Source organism: Nilaparvata lugens, chromosome X, assembly GCF_014356525.2.
Source record: "Nilaparvata lugens isolate BPH chromosome X, ASM1435652v1, whole genome shotgun sequence".
NCBI classification, from domain to species: domain Eukaryota; kingdom Metazoa; phylum Arthropoda; class Insecta; order Hemiptera; family Delphacidae; genus Nilaparvata; species Nilaparvata lugens.
The window spans coordinates 47,383,238-47,400,852 of record NC_052518.1 but is presented as its reverse complement, the minus strand read 5'-3'; the positions used below and the strand labels follow the sequence as shown (position 1 = coordinate 47,400,852).

At 37.3% G+C, this 17,615-nt stretch overlaps 1 protein-coding gene across 2 annotated transcripts in view; it reads left to right on the top strand.

Annotated features, from left to right (window-relative positions):
- The window catches only part of LOC111053334 (plexin-B-like), a 170,810-nt gene that overhangs the window by 32,736 nt on the left and 120,459 nt on the right, over positions 1–17,615 (top strand). For both annotated transcript variants that reach the window (XM_039441246.1, XM_039441245.1), the window contains exons 5-7: positions 1,153–1,253; positions 4,232–4,364; positions 5,014–5,379. In XM_039441246.1, the coding sequence (XP_039297180.1) occupies positions 1,153–1,253; positions 4,232–4,364; positions 5,014–5,379 (600 nt within the window). The remainder of the gene's footprint in view (positions 1–1,152; positions 1,254–4,231; positions 4,365–5,013; positions 5,380–17,615) is intronic.

Sequence of the window (17,615 nt, the reverse complement as noted above, 5' to 3'; positions counted from 1 at the left end):
TTTTCATTCATTGACAGAAGCCTGTGAACCTGTCGAAAGGGCCGGCTATTGTTTGCTAATCACCTTGCAGGTAGAGACCCCAGATATGGTCCCAAAATCCCTCTTTTTCATAGTTGATTCCACAATTACTGGTTCCAAAAATCCGGTCACCTTGCAAATCTGAACGCAATCTGAAGAAATAATTACTTTTAGGCTTCTTTTTATGAAGTGATTGAAGGGTGCAAGTAGTGCTCAATCGGAAGAAAACCTAAAAATCTAAACACTAATGTACAGTAGTCTAGTCCTTCTTGGCCTTTGATTTTTAGAATGATTCGGAATGTTTTCCAAATCACACTAATACAGTCACAACTACTTATTATCACCCTTCAGCACTTACTGCATGTATCTATATATTATATGGTGCACTCGTATATTGATGAACTTGTAAGTTGATTTAGAAAAATAGTGTTTAGTAAAATGAAGTGTTCTTTGATAACACTGTTGAAGCAATAAAATAGCCTGGCTACTTGAAAGCAGATCAGTCATATTGTTAGAAGCTTAGAACAGCAGTAGAATGAGTAGACAATGGAGTGTATAATAATAACTTCTCTAGAAAGAGAAGGTCGATGTGTGAGTCAGCGAGTCAATTGTGAGAGAATGTTGCTACTGTAATAATGAACTTCTCTAGAAAAAGAAGGCTGATGTGCGAGTGAGCAAGTCAATTGAGAGAGAGTACTGCTAAGAAGTCCGATGTTTGTGAGCCAGCAAGGTTTTTTACTCCGTTCCCCATCTCATCCGATATTCTAACGAGTACGACTTTCCTTGGAAGCCGAAACTATACATTAACCTTAAGCGCAATGTATAATGTGTGTTAGCCTTCACTGATAAGAATGCATAACACTATTATATTCATTGTTTTCGATGGATTTAATAACTTGAATTTGATGGACAGACACATATAGAATGTGATACATTTTTTTGTAAATTAATTGCCGATAATGCATCTATGATGTAACACCACGATAATGAAATAATGTGACAAAAAATTAAAAATGACGCAATATACTTGTAACGCATTCATTAGGATTAAGACGTATACTTATCATTAAAGTTTTATTAATACATAAATAGTCAATTATTTTGGTTATATATCAATAAATTATGTCCTCGCAGGTTTTGAAAGTAGCTGTTGAACATTGTAGCAGCTACGGTAACTGTTCCGCCTGTTTGGAATCAAAGGATCCTTATTGTGGGTGGTGCTCTTTGGAAAGGAGGTAAATTTTAAATTTCACTAGGCTATTTTCTCATTTTTTATCTAAATTAGTATTTCAATCATTATTATTATTGCAACTAAATTATACATGTAATCTTAATCATTATCATGATTCAAAGTATGCATCTTCAAAATTTAGTTTACTTCATTGTACCAATGTGAGAATTTTGTTCTCATTAGAAAATAATAATTGACCATGAAGAGAGGAAAGCTGAGGTCTCACGGAAAAATGAAAAGCTAGTTTTTTGATACTTTTTTATTATTGCTATCTATTAATTTATCAATAAATTTGTAGTAATCAAATAATAATTCTTCCAGAGTTTAGATATCATTTCAGAAATCTACCTAGATTTCAAATCAGAAACCTTTGCATGCCTTTGTTGAATTTCTGCATGATAATAACAAAGAATGATCTTTGAACATTCTAGACGCTTTAAAAATAACAAGAGTAATTAAAGACAATTCCCAGTATAGTTTAAGTTAAATGACCAGATTCATTTCAACCAATACAACACTGTGAATTCAGTTTTATCATAACCTTGCTAGCATACATTAGTCGATAGTTTTTCCACTTACATAAGTGTTTTATTTATTATCTTTCACTGTTTTCTTGTGTTTTATTTTGTACTGCAATTAAATTTTGTTATCATGGCGAGTCTGTTGCTTAAACCGCCATTTTGTGACGTTTCTATTATATGCACCGTTAAGTGGGAGGAGAATGTCTAGCTGGGCCAATAACAGGCGTTCATGTGCTTGACCAATAGCGGTACTTGCCTACTAGTATAAATTATGCTGCTCTTGTATTTAGTTTTAGTTTATCAGAGATTGACAATTGTGTACCAACTGAAACCGGTTTTTCTACTTTTAATAAATTCTGTGGTTTTAACAATTTCTTAGTCTTTTTATTTAATAATAGAAAAAAGAATTAAATCAAATAATTCATGAAAAAAAATGTTTTAATTTTTTTGAAAGATCATTCTCATGTTTCAGTAATGTAAGGGAATGACAGAAATCCATCATTTAATGACTGATTATTAATTCTCTCACAAGTCTCTGGAGCTCACCACTTTAAGTAAAAGTGACTGAATCTCTATTTAAAAATCACTTCGGGCTCAGGAGGCCTCAAAACATATAGAAATCATAAGTTTTTGATACAGTACCTTGATTTATTTTTGTGAAAGCAATACTTTCCTTACCTATGGTGCTACGGTAGTAGGGAAAAGAAAGTAAAAATGATGGGATGTCGTATTAGATGCTCAAATTTCGGCGTTTGATTCAATAGATAGTGACAAGCTACTTGATAAACTTGAAGCTATTGGTGTTAAAGACACTCCTATTCAGTGGTTTAGAAGTAATTTTTGTGAACGTTAACAATTTGTTCAGATTGATGGTGAAGACAGTGATAGGGATAGTGTGGACTATAGCGTCATTCAAGGAAGTACGCTGGGTCCGGTACTGTTCCTGATATACATAAATAATATTTCCCGGCTCAATACTACAAGCAGGATATTCCTATTTGCTGATGATACATTGATTATTTCCACAGTGAATCTAGGTGAAACGAAGTATGGTACTTGCCAGTTGTTTCAAGAAATCAACCAGACCGAGGGTGAAAACTGTTAAAAATGCACTGATGTAGGGGACGTTGGATCTTTAGCCTGTGCTTGTGGAGTAATTAGCAGAGTAGATCAATATACAAATCGGGGGATCTTTCAACGTTGGATCTTTAGCCTGTGCTTGTGGAGTAATTAGCAGAGTAGATCAATATACAAATCGGGGGATCTTTCAACGTTGGATCTTTAGCCTGTGCTTGTGGAGTAATTAGCAGAGTAGATCAATATACAAATCGGGGGATCTTTCAACGTTGGATCTTTAGCCTGTGCTTGTGGAGTAATTAGCAGAGTAGATCAATATACAAATCGGGGGATCTTTCAACGTTGGATCTTTAGCCTGTGCTTGTGGAGTAATTAGCAGAGTAGATCAATATACAAATCGGGGGATCTTTCAACGTTGGATCTTTAGCCTGTGCTTGTGGAGTAATTAGCAGAGTAGATCAATATACAAATCGGGGGATCTTTCAACGTTGGATCTTTAGCCTGTGCTTGTGGAGTAATTAGCAGAGTAGATCAATATACAAATCGGGGGATCTTTCAACGTTGGATCTTTAGCCTGTGCTTGTGGAGTAATTAGCAGAGTAGATCAATATACAAATCGGGTGATCTTTCAACGTTGGATCTTTAGCCTGTGCTTGTGGAGTAATTAGCAGAGTAGATCAATATACAAATACCTGGGGGTCATATTTGACCATCGACTGAGTTTATCTCCACATATACAGAGTGTCAGACAAAGGCTTCTACGGATGCTGTATTGTCTATTCTATCTCAGTTGAGCCAAGTTCTGGATACCAGATTAAACAAAATAATATATCATGCTTATACACTATCAGTGTTAGAGTATGGTATCATTGTCTGGGGAGGGGTATAATGTGTTCCCTTACTATCTAGCACAAATTGTTTAAAGAAATTTGCCTAATGACATCGGGGAAGCTGAGAGTTTCAGCGATGTGGTGTATAAAAAGAAGCTGGTGAAATGGCTCATTCGCATAGGTAGGGCTGGAGCCGAAGACTTACTCAATTCCTTTGCTTGTCAAAGCGGTTCTGGAAACTCTACAATTCAATAAATACATCGTCACGGTCTTGGGTCCTCTTGCTCTTTTTTAGCTCCGTCTTTCCTTTTGGGAATCTTAATTATGTATTATCCATAAATAGAGACAAAAACAGCAGGGAAGTGTAATGGTCTGTAGGTTGTACTCAGCATCATTCTAGTATCTATGAATTGAATTAAATTGAAAAACTGTAAACTTTACAATAACTGTTATTTTTAAAACTATTTTCAGAATGTTGGTTGAGTTGAGAAGCTCTTTGAAACTATAGTTTGATTTATGTTGATACATATTTATGATTATGTTTTGCCTTTCAGATGTACCATTAGGAGTGCATGTCAGAAGGCTAGTCACAGTTCGCCAAGATGGTTGTCCCTTGGAACTGGACAACAGTGCATTGATTTCGAACAGATTCTGCCTGATCGGATACCTATCAATCAAATGACCATGGTATGTTTCATGCAATTCTTGGTAGTATATGATATTTAAAATAAATCAAAAGTCAGAGTACAATACTTCAAAAAGTGAAAAGAAATCAGAACATACAAAGGGTCGTTTACTCTTTAGGATCGAAAGTTATCAAATAGCCTCTGGATAGGATGGAATACAATACCCAATACCAAAATATTAATTTAGTAGTTGAAAGATTCATAAAATGTCGTTATTTTTACACTCTCACTTAGAGTTATGGGTAAAGTTGAGGTAATAAAATTATATTATTCTAAAATGCCCAGTCTCTCTGCGCTAATCTGTATCCATTGATGCAGACTATCTGTATTCCAGATGGCGTATACCACATCATGAGTACACTGAAGCAATTGCTCTCAATGAGCAGTCAGTTGAACTTTTGGGGAACACTAGACAGTTTAGTGGGTATGCATTTAGTGTTGAGAGTGTGGCAATGCTGGGGACGCTCGTGTGCGTGTGTGTGTATCAAACGCTGGTTGGGCTCTTCTCAAAAATAGACAGTCCCACATAAGGTGGGTTTAGCTTGCTAGGTTCATATCTGCGCGTAACGCATTCTACTGTCCTTTAAAAAAAAACATTTGCATCTATTATGAAACATCAAGTACATTTATTGGATGTTTTGGTTTGATAGGTTCAGTTGACAATAAGAACGCTGCCGGAATTACCGTTAGGTGCCAAGTACCGATGTGTGTTCGGAGACGCAGAACCGATCGACGCACAGCTGACCGCACAAGGCTTGTCGTGCGGCACCCCCGCCGTAGCAACGCGACCCGTCATTCCATCAGACGTAGACCATGTGCTTGTGCCATTGGCCGTGCGATCGTCCGAGACCAACAAGGACTTTGTGTCACGCAACTTCGCCTACTATGACTGCTCGGCGCACACCAAGTGCGCGGACTGTGTTCGAGCGCAATGGGCGTGCAACTGGTGTGTCTACGAGAACAAGTGCACGTACAACACCACCAACTGCCAGCGCACTGTCATTAGTGGACAAAATGTAGGCAATCAAACATTTACTTCACTACTTACAAGGCATAAGTATAAATATAGGTTGTTCATGCTGTAAATTAATATCGGGGTTTTAACTCTTAATAATATTTATTACATTGAACTTACAGACAGGTTAGGTTAGATTAAAATATTACATTAAACTTACAGTTCAATGTAATTCGACTTCAATTGAAGATTTATTTATTTATTTACTAGAAGGTAACTCGTGCTCTGCAAGGTCATGTTTAAAGCACAAATAGATCGAATTCAGTTTTATAGCCCCGTTATGATATTTAAGGTACAATAGCAAACCTATTTGATCGGTCGTTAATATTACGTAAACATCATATCACAAATTGAATAATTGTTTTTTAATTATTAAAATTATAATTAATTGCTCTAATGTCTTCATCTGCTCTGATGAAAAATAAAATATAGTAAGATCCACATCAATGTGTCAGCATTGTTTGAATAGGAAGCATTGATGCTATTAATATTGAATGCTACCAGAAAAGTAAATTCGTATGGCTTTTGTTGGTGGGGAGTCCCTTGCGGTAAGGTTCCACCTCTCTAGTGGAACTTCTACCAGTTTGAAGTGAATATCGACAAACTGTTACACATATTTTTCAATAATTTTATCAAAAGTTACCTTCTGTTCCCTTTGGTAAATCAATCAATGTTTGGGAATAATTGATCCATGGAGAAGTGCCTCAGTTCTATTGAAAATATTTTTACATTTGGGACAACAGCTATTTGGCCGTTTCAATAAAGAATCCCATTGTTTCCCCATGCATGTTAAATCTGGAACTAATTCTCTAGGCTTTGCACACATATTCCGTAACAAAAACTTCTGAAGTTTCAAAAATATCCTCCACCTATCATACTGGATTCAAATTCAAATTCAAATTTATTGATTCTCAAAAAAATATACAACACTTTCAAGACAAAATATATATATATAAGAATCTACACCTGCAAAGAAACCCTGTGCGCAGGTGTGAGTTGCAATATAAATGTTTTCCAAAAATATTTAACAAAAATGATCCAAAACAAATTTATTAAAAAAAATACAGAATAAAAACTAGTACTTAATAATAGAGGATACTAAAAATAAAGGAACGGAAGGAGAAAAGACGGAAAAGGCCAAGAAGAAAGAAGAAGACGAAGAAGAAGGAGAATGAAGAAGAAGAGAACGGTAAGAGGTAGGTAAGTCAACTGCAACCATGGAGTAGACGAAAAATATGGGATTGACATCATTAAGATAAATCTTCTGAACATAGGTTTTCCGTTGTCTTGGATCTTTTATTTTCTGTAGCTCTACTACTACACTGCATCATCTTTAGTTTAATGGATGCTCCATCCACAGTGGACGCATTTTGATTCAGACTTCTTTAGTTTTGTGCAGTTGATTGTGTTGTGCTTCCCAGCACACTTCACACATCTTGGCTCTTTGTTACAATATTTTTGTGTGTGTCCAAAACCTTGTCACATTGAGACACTAATTTATATGAAACCATGACTCATTCTCCACTTTGCATCCCATGATATGTTTTATTTCATATACTTTTTTAACATCTTCTCCAGTGCTAAAAGATAAAATAAACATGTCAAGTGGCTCATTGGTCTTCCATTTTAATTTATTTTATTCACAGCATTCAATATCTTGAATCCTCTATTTTTGAGGTCAGCAACTATGCTTTCTGGTTGACAAGTGCTATGCAGTTTCTTGGCTATCACTCGAGGATCAGTTGAACCCAATAAAATAATCGTGAGAGCACTAGTACACAGATCACACTCTTCTCTCCAGGGCGATAGGACTAGCCCTCTTGCTTCAACTAACTCCACCAACTATGTAAGTCATAGTCAGCTACCATCTCCATCTCAAACTAGGAAACGAAGAGTTGTAATTCTGACTGATAGTCAAGAAATCTCAATTCCTACTTGTACTTGACCACAAAGATTGTGATTTCTTTGTGTATTCGAAACCAAGTGCCAAGCTGAAACACATAATCGAAGATGGCAATGCATTCATAAATTATTTCACAAAAGATGATTTCGTCATTGTCCTAGCAGGTTCAAACGATTTGCATGGAGATGACCCTACCAGCTAACATTGAGACAGGGAATTGATGCATTGACAAGCTTGTCAATTGATACAAACGTGATCTTCCACACAATTCCATACAGATCGGGAGCTTATTTGATAAATTTAATTAACGGGAAAATGACAGTGACTGTGAAGGATACTAACCGAATTTTAAATAGAAAATGTTTCACCCGTCACGGTCTGCACTCTTGCAAGCTGGGAACGCGAATTCTCATGAAGTCAATTGGTGATGCACTGAGAGACGTTTCTGGGACTTGGACGGAAGCACAACACTCATTTCCATCGCCAGTATTGCGGCCCGTCAACCATGGAAACATTCTGACGCAAATCAATGTGTCTCGCGTCCCGAGAGCATCTGCCATAAATGGTTACGCAAGAGGTCGTGAGGAGTCTGCTTCCCCCATTTTTTAGTACGTGGATTCCCTCCCTTCCGATCACACCCAATTCTTCCGACGAGTCTCCTGTGTCCTGCGGTTCAACTCATGACGTGACGGACTCTATAGGTACCGTATCTACTCTTTTATTCATTCAGACCCACATCAGTCAGATGAAGAGGCTGATTTTTTAGATTTATGGACAATAACTTGAAATTTTTTCTGATGAATTGAAACACGAATTGAATCCGAGTTGATTTTAAACAGTAAAATAATAGATATCCTCTGTATAAATGAACATTGGATATGCAAAGATGAAGTATCATTACATGTACCGGTTTTACACTAGCTGACTGATATTCAAGGAAGGCGCCAAAAAACATGGTGGCTCATTCTGGTTAGAGAATCAATTGAATTTAAAAGAATTGAAGTATCAATGTTCTTGTCAGATAGCATTTTTGAATTATCAGCCATAAAATAACTGTCATTAGATTGTATTGTACTGTGTTTGTATAGAACCCCAAACTCTAACGTTAACAAATTTTCAAATATGCTGTCTTATCTTTCCGTCTTCTGCCCAATGAAAAGACGCAAAAAGGGAATGTGAGACACAAGAGCACAAGGTAATGGTAAGTGGTACACTCTGGAACTGAAGGCAATGAAAAATCACATGTTAGTCCTGTATAAAATTTGGAAGAGCCGAGATGAAGTAGAAGACAGTGTTAGATTCGAACATTTCAAGAAAATATATGCTGAAGATGTGGAGAGAGCAAGGCTAGCATATAATGACAAGTTGATAAAGGAGTCAGATATAGTATATTTTGCACCTAGGGCCGAAAATGAGTCTTTTCCGGCTCGAAATCGGTTTTAGAAAAGATTGAGAGCCGGAAAAACATTTTTGCCCGTGGTGCGAACGCTATTTTTCACCACACAGAAAAATAAACTATATATATATATATAACAGTATAAACAGTATAAACAGGATACACACGACACGGATAGATTAAAAACACTTAAAAACTTACATTTTAACGAGAATTTTTAAACGAGAAAACGACAAAGGGAGCCCAGCTCCCGAAAATTCTCGTTTAAATGTAAATTTTTAAGTGTTTTTAATCTATCCGTGTCGTGTGTATCCTGTTTATATTTATATTATATTAAGCACTTCCGAAAGCAAAACTGGAGGTCATAGCTCTAGCAAATCTGAGGTAATCTGAATATCAGGAAATTGTCCAAGTATTTTTTTTATTCTGATTTGTCTAAATAACCTAAAAGATTATGTTCAATTATGTGGGAGGTTGAGTTTATACTTTTTTATTCTTTCAAATCACAATAAGATGATATTATTATAAATGTTTTAATTATTGAATAATAAAATCAAATAATGAAAAGTTTTTTGATCAGCTGTTTTAGCACACTTGAAATTTAGCGGCCGGAAAGGGTATTCTTTCCGGCCTTAGCCGGAAAGAAACCTGTTCTGACATCAGTCGAGAGTCGTCTGCAAACAATGTCTTTCAGATCTACGTAAGGACTGGAAAACAGCTGCTTTCTGTGCAGTGTGGCGAACATAAATATAAGGCGGCCTTGAAAATGATAAACAATGAGTCAAAGCAGAAAGGTTCATCAGCTCCGATAGATTATTCCTCCAGAGACCCTGAACGATTATTTTGTCAACGTAGGAATAAATGTACAGAATATACAGCCTACTACTTCGTCATCAACAATGGAAGAACTGTTGAATAATTTCAAGTTGGTGAATTTACAGAATACTGCAACTCCGAAGTTCCAGTGGAAGGAAGTGGACATTGGTACGGTGAGGTCTATAGTAAATAATTTGAGCTCCTCTCGCAGCGAGGATATATTTGGCCTTTCAAATTATATAATAAAGAATATTATTTATTCCATTATATTATCAGACCATTGACCTGTATAATCAACCTTATTATGCTACTTGGTACTTTTCCAGATTGCCTGAAAATGTCGATAGTAAACCCGATTTATAATAAAGGTGAAAGAGACCTCCCAGAAAACTACAGGCCTATAGCAATATTTGCAATCATAGGTAAAGCTATCGAGGCTTGTCTCCTGAAACAACTGTATGCGTACTTTGTGGAAAATAATTTCTTGATTTCAAATCAGTTTGGATTTAGACCAAAGCTTTCCACAACTATGACGGTGGAAAAGGTTGTTGACTTCATACTGGAAAGCTTTGAAAAACAATGTATGGTTGCTGGCAGTCTCTTGGACCTGAGCCGAGCATTTGGCTCCATGTCACACTCACTGCTCTGTAAAAAGTTAAGGTACTATGGCATAGAGGACAAAGAGTTGAATTTGATCTAAAGCTTTCTGAGCAATCGGGCACAGGTTGTCAAAGTAAATAATAAACTATCTTCCCCAAGAACGGTAAAGACTGGTGGTAATCCCGTCCTGTCCCCAAACCTATGGATTTAAGATTTAATTCACGAAAACGTCGACAACCCCAAAAGTAAGTCTTTAATTTGCACTAACCTTGGAACTGGCGAGGAAGTGGACTGTATCTCGTGTGTAGAAGTTACTGCTGACGATATCCTGTCTTTATGCGTAGGCCTATATGATATTGCACATATATCACAAAACGAAACGAGGTAATTGCGTTCAGCTTGAACGCCACGGAACGGAACGAAAAACGATGTTGACTTCTCGACAACGCTTCTTGAAGTGGTGGTTAGAAAGATAAACGGGGAGGATGAAGGAGGGGTGAGGGAGAGAGGTTATCTTGCCTCTTTGGGAGAGGGGGAAGGGGAGGAAAGCACAAACTAAATCAACCCACAATCAAGGCTGCCGATCCTCCGTGAATCCACCATCTCCGCCCGCCTTGGAATGCCCCATTTCCAAGAACATAAACTCAAAAAAAACTAAAATTTAAAAGTAAAAGAAAAACAAAACAACATGCACTGAACGGTAGAAAAGGAAAAACGAAGGGAAAAAGGAATAGGAAAGGAAAACGGAAAACTTAGGGTGTGGGTTAAACTAATAGGGAAGTATGGGGCAAGTTTCCTAACTGGCCTAACATACTCACCAGAGTTAGTTTTCACATGAGCTGAGCGCACAACACCCTTAGCATCACTTATGATTTGGGTGACTCTACCTAACGGGTATGATAAGGGTGATGAATTGTCCTCTTTAATCCATACTAACTGCCCTACCTGAAGGTTTGTGTCACTCTCAAACCACTTATTCTTCTGTTGAAGAGTGTGGAGGTATTCACTCTCCCACCTCCTCCACAATCTCTGAGTGAAGCGATTAACCTTTTCCCAACGAGACAGTCTGTGCTCGTTGACATCACTCACGTCAATTTCAGGAACCGCCAACAGAGGGCGATGAACAAGGAAATGACCAGGAGTCAGCGCCTCGTAGTCATCAGGAGATGAAGAGAGCGCATATAACGGTCTCGAATTGAGTATCGCCTCAATTTTCACCAACAGAGTGGAAAGCTCAACAATAGTTAGGACCGAATTTCCCACTTCACGAAACAAATGGAATTTCACATTTTTAATATTAGTCTCACAGATTCCATTCATGAAAGGAGCATGTGGAATATTAAAACGAAATTGGATGCTTTTAGATGACATCGCATCACAGACGTTGGATTGATTTTCTGATGATCTGAGAAATTCAACAATTTCCTTCAATTGTCGTGCAGCACCTTTGAAATTCGTCCCTTGATCACAGAATATTTCTTTAGGCAATCCACGCCTAGAAACAAAACGATGGAGAGTGTTAATAAACTCTTCGGATGAAAGACTTGTAAGCACCTCAATGTGACAAGCTTTTGTTGCCAGACAGACAAACAGTGCAAAGTATGCCTTGTACGTACGAGCTTTGGGCCGAATACTCTCTTTGACAGTGAAAGGACCAGCTAGATCGACCGCAGCCTTCAGAAAGGGAGCACTGGGAACAACACGAGAGCTGGGAAGATCACCCATGACGGGAGCAACAGGAGTTGCATTGAATAAACGGCAACGAGTACAATTGAAAATCACATTTCTGATAACACTGTGTGCTCCAAAAATCCAAAAATAACGCTGAATAAGAGCACGCACTATTCTTGGTCCAGCATAAAGATGAGAAATATGATAATACTCAATGAGGAGTTTAGTAAAATGACTATCTTTATGTATCAAACAAGGATGCTTGGCTTCATATCCTAAAGATTTACCAATCTGCCACCAACACGAATCACACCATCACAATCCAAGAATACAGACAATTTTTGGAAACTCTTATCACAAGGTTTACCCTCTTTCAATAGGTCGAGTTCACGATTGAAATGACACTTTTGAACAATTTTAACACAATAAATTTGTGCACATTTCAACTCTTGAACACTAAGTGCGCCTGATTTACGACAGACACCACTAATTGATGCTTTACAGTTATTCACGAAACGTAAAGCATAAGCACAGGAACGTGACAATCTCATGTATGAGGAGAAACGTGTTATCTGAATAACAGCAGTCTCTTCAGTGATATTCAAAACAACACCTTTATTTTGTTTCACATCAGGCAGAATTTCAGTAGCAGGGTAAGTCATAGATGACAACGGCCAACATGACAACGAATTAGAACACCACGTATCCCAATCGATGTCCAACATCCACAGCTCTTGTAGAAAACATTTCATTTTGAATATTACTGGAGCTATAAAGCCGAGAGGGTCATACAGACGCGCGATAACGGACAGAACAGTGCGCTTAGAGTTTTTCTTTTGAAACTCTGGAACGGAGACTTTAATATGAAAACAATCAGTAGTTGGGTTCCACATTATGCCAAGGACTTTCACATTTGAATTAGGCTCATCACTGATATGAAGTGGTACTTGAGTGTTTTCAGAACGAATCAAATCCAAGAACTCAGGAGAATTACTGCTCCATTTATTCAACTTGATATGAGCACAGTTTAGAAGATTACAAAGTTGTGATTTTATTTCACAGATTTCTTCCAACGAATTAGCACCTGTGAGAAAATCGTCGTGATATATATCATCACGAATAGCTGCTGCTGCCAACGGAAATTTATTTCCTTCATCTTTCGCCAATTGAATGAGAGCACGTTGAGCAAGAAAACCAGACGGTTTCAAACCATATGTGATTGTTTTGAGCTCATAAACGACAATATCATCGGAAGGATCTTTACGAAACAATATGTGAAGGAAAGAACGATCTTCTTCATCAACGAGGATAGCACGATACATTTTCGTAACATCACACGTGAATACGAATGAGTGAAGTCTGAATCTAGTTAACACATCACATATGTCATTTAACAATTTTGGACCTGAATGAAGAACTTGTTTCAACGAAATGTGACTCTTTTTTGCAGACTTATCAAATACAACACGAACCTTTGTTGTAGGTGATGACGGGTTGAATACACAAAAATAAGGAATAAAATATTTACCTGGTTTTTTAGCAACTTTCATATGATCCAAAAGAAGATACTCTTCCATAAATGATACGCAATCAGATTTCAAACGAGCATCACGCAGCATACGACGCTCCAACGACAGAAAACGATTTAAAGCAACATCATGAGATTCATGAAACTTGAGTTGATTAGTGTCAACTTTGAAAGGGAGACGAACAACATATCTTCCTTCAGTATCACGCGTGTAAGTTTCAGCAAAATGTTTCTCACAAAACTCATCATCGGGACTAGGAAATTTATGATTAGGAATTTCTTCACTTTCCCAAAACTTATGAACCAAATTATTCAACGAGTTCTCAGAGGTGGGACACGTCATTAATGCAGTCAATGACTGATTAAGAAGACCGGAATGATTTGGAAATTCACCCAAAATAATGTCACCAAACACGGTAGGAATCACGCAAAACGAACACTCTTCACTAGATGAGACTTGACTATGATGACGTAATATTTTGTTGAATAACTGGCATCCCAATAGAAGATCAACGGAACGTTGTTCATAGAACACAGGATCAGCAAGGTTGAATTTTTTCAACTCATTTTGCACTTTCGAACTGAGATAAATAGGGGGCAATGAACCAACTATTTTATCAATCACGTAAGCCTCAGCTTCTAGACGAGGGTGATTTGAGCCCTTAGGTTTCAACAAACATTTCACAACACCAGAAGAATTCCCTACACTCGAGGAATTCAAACCAGAGCAATTTTGTTGACAATCATGAACAGATAAACCAAGTTTGATAACAAGATCTTTTGTGATGAAATTAGCAGTACTACCAGAATCAATCATTAAACGAACACCAATAAACGAACCAGATGAATTTTTAATAACTGCTTGAGCAGTACCTAGAACAACACTCGTTTTAGGAATTAAACTAACAATTAATGACTTATCAATAACATTATCAGTGATACCACTATGCTTAGAAGAATTTGAATTCTCAACAACATTCATAGTGCTGTCAGTTTGAGTGATCGAATCAACGGATTTCGATTTCAAAGCAACTTTAGAGATGTTATCAGTAGACTTCTGATAACGAACAGGAGAATTCGAACGGCTATTATCACTACTACGAGGATAATGAAGTAATTTATTATGCATACGACCACAATAACACAACGATTTAGACTTGCATTGGTTTACATCGTGAAATTTGGAGAAACAATTGAAACAGACTCTCAATGATTTAATAAATTCATTCCTAGCTTTTGGATCTCTTTTCAAGAAAGCAGGACATTTGAATAACGAATGATTCGTTGAGTTGCAAAATGAGCATTTTGTTTCAGCACTATCATTCAATTCTCAAGTAACTAAGCTGCTTTTATTTTGAACGCTGTTATTAGCCTGAGTAGATAAGACAACCTTTTTCTGAAAAGACTTATTTTTCGGCTTTTCGATAGATTTTTGTTCATTAACAGACGGCACATCAGATGCAGATAATTGATAAGATCTAACTCTCTTATTCACGAAATCAATCAACTGTTGACAAGAAGGAAAGCTCTTATCAGCTACCTCGAGCTCAAACGATTCACGTGATATTTTGTCTAATTGACGAATAGCTAATGAGTACAAGATATAATCAGCCAAATCAGGAACTTTCAACGATTTCAGAGTGGTAATACTATCACCTACTTTAACAAGAAAATCTTGAAGCGATTGTAACGAAGGTTTAAATGGGATTGAACTAGTTTTCAAAATCTCATTTACGCAGTAGTTAGCTAGCACCCTATCACTTTCATAACGCTTGCATAGAGTTTTCCATGCCAAATCAAAATCACTACTTATCTGAAAAGATTTTACTACTCTGGCTGCTTCGCCTTTCAACAAATTATGCAAGATATGGGATTTATGAACAGGAGAATAATATTTATCATCCACAATCAATGATGAAAAGATATTTTTGAATCTAGGCCAGTCTGAAATATCAGAGCCATCAAACGGTTTTATTTCAGTTGGAGGTAATATCATGTTCAAACGGGGAGAATGAGAGGTTGAAGGTGAGGGTTCACTTTTCTCCTTCGGCTTCTCATTTTTCATTTGATTCAATTTATCACGAGCATTTATTATTGCACAGGATAAATTATCAATAACGGTAAGTGATTGATATTCAGGTTCTTTAGTAGGTTCAACTTGAATAGATAATTCATTGATTTCATCTAAGAGTGCAGAATATTCTTTCACAGTATTTTCAATAGATATGCTTCTTATCAAGAATTGAGATTGAATTTTAGGGTCATTGATGTCCTTCAACAAGTCATAAGCTTGTTGAACACGGCTAAACAAAGTTTCTTTCTTCTTCACTCGAATAGTAAGCAAGGCTTGTGGGCTTGCCATTGAAACTAAGTAACTGATTAGATAATCAAGGAGATTTGGAAAGGAACTTTGTAACTGGATTTAACATGGATATCCGTGCATGTATCAACAAGTAACTGTACTATTAACGAATTGAAATTTAAGTTAAAAAATAAATCTCTTGGAAATAGAACATATCCCAGGCCTGGTGGACCATGTGGTAATCCCGTCCTGTCCCCAAACCTATGGATTGGGGTACAGTTAAGATTTAATTCACGAAAACGTTGACAACCCCAAAAGTAAGTCTTTAATTTGCACTAACCTTGGAACTGGCGAGGAAGTGGACTGTATCTCGTGTGTAGAAGTTACTGCTGACGATATCCTGTCTTTATGCGTAGGCCTATATGATATTGCACATATATCACGAAATGAAACGAGGTAATTGCGTTCAGCTCGAACGCCACGGAACGGGACGAAAAACGATGTTGACTTCTCGACAACGCTTCTTGAAGTGGTGGTTAGAAAGATAAACGGGGAGGATGAAGGAGGGGTGAGGGAGAGAGTTTATCTTGCCTCTTTGGGAGAGGGGGAAGGGGAGGAAAGCACAAACTAAATCAACCCACAATCAAGGCTGCCGATCCTCCGTGAATCCACCAACTGGAGTACCCCAAGGCTCAGTTTTGGGGCCATTTCTACTTGTTGTATTTGTGAATGATTATAGTTGTTACATCCCATGTTATTCGGTACTTTATGCCGATGACACAACAATCCTGAACTCTGGAACCAATCTAGGAAATCTAACTCGTGACCTTAAGCTATCATCTGAAGCATCGAAAGCATGGTACATCTCTAATTGCCCATCACTTAATGAAGACTAAAACGTAGAAAATATTGTTTTCATTAAAGAGCAGTCTGAATACTGAATTACAAAATTACACACAACCAGTTAAATTACTTGGTATAGTGCTGGACAGTTAACTGTGTTGGGATGAGCACGTTGAATTTCTTTGTAAAATACTTTATTGAACAATCTGAATCTCATGAACATGATACCAGGAAAAAGTTCGATTTGGTAAAGCCCAACATAAGACTGCGCAAATCCTACAAAAGCCATAAATATCAACAGTTTGTACTGTTCAATAAACTGCTCTCAGTAATCAGAAACGGGGCGATGTCAGTATACACCACCGTCAAAGTCAGACACATCCATCCTAGCACTGAAATTCAGTCTTGTTTTGGCGGTGGCTACTTTTGTCGTTCTTGTGCTGAAAAAGAAGTGTCTTGTTTTGGCGGGGCAAGTTCGTGACTAATTTCTCTACCTGGAAAACAGTCTCTGGTTGTCGCTATCAGCTTCTGACGCTTATGTCTGTTAAGCTGGCAGAATAGCTTGGAATTAAACTGGTTTCAATTTTGGCACAGACTGTACTTTCTTTGAAATATTCTTTTTAGAACTTAGTGTGACTGTAGAAGTGTGTGTGTGTGACCACCATTGGACAATACTCCTGCGTGACATTGTCTCTTATCTCAACCTTATTTAGTTCTATTGCTTCCTCTCTCATTCTCTCTCTCCCCCTCCATCACCCTCTCTCTATCATTCCTGCGCCTTTCTCTCACACTCTCTCTCTGTCTAACACACACACACTCACTCTCTCTAACTCTCTCTCTTACCCGGTTGTGTGCTAATGCTCTCCTTTCTTCAAAACCCCTCAGGGTTTTGTTATTATTTCATACAATGCTTCAGACATAATTATCTACAACCTATCTTGAATTTGACTTTCCCATGCCTAGATTTGTAAATTTCTTTGTGTCAATAATATTCATTACTATCAACTCTTGCTTGTAATATTGTGAATTCCTCCATTCCACCAAGTAGGATTGTATAATATAGTTGATGTAGCATCGTACTGGAGGGTTGATGGTTGAATGTGAGAGAGGGCCGGCCGTGCAAAAAAAACTAAAACTGCAATTCAATTAAATCCTCACTTCTTCACTTTCTCACAATA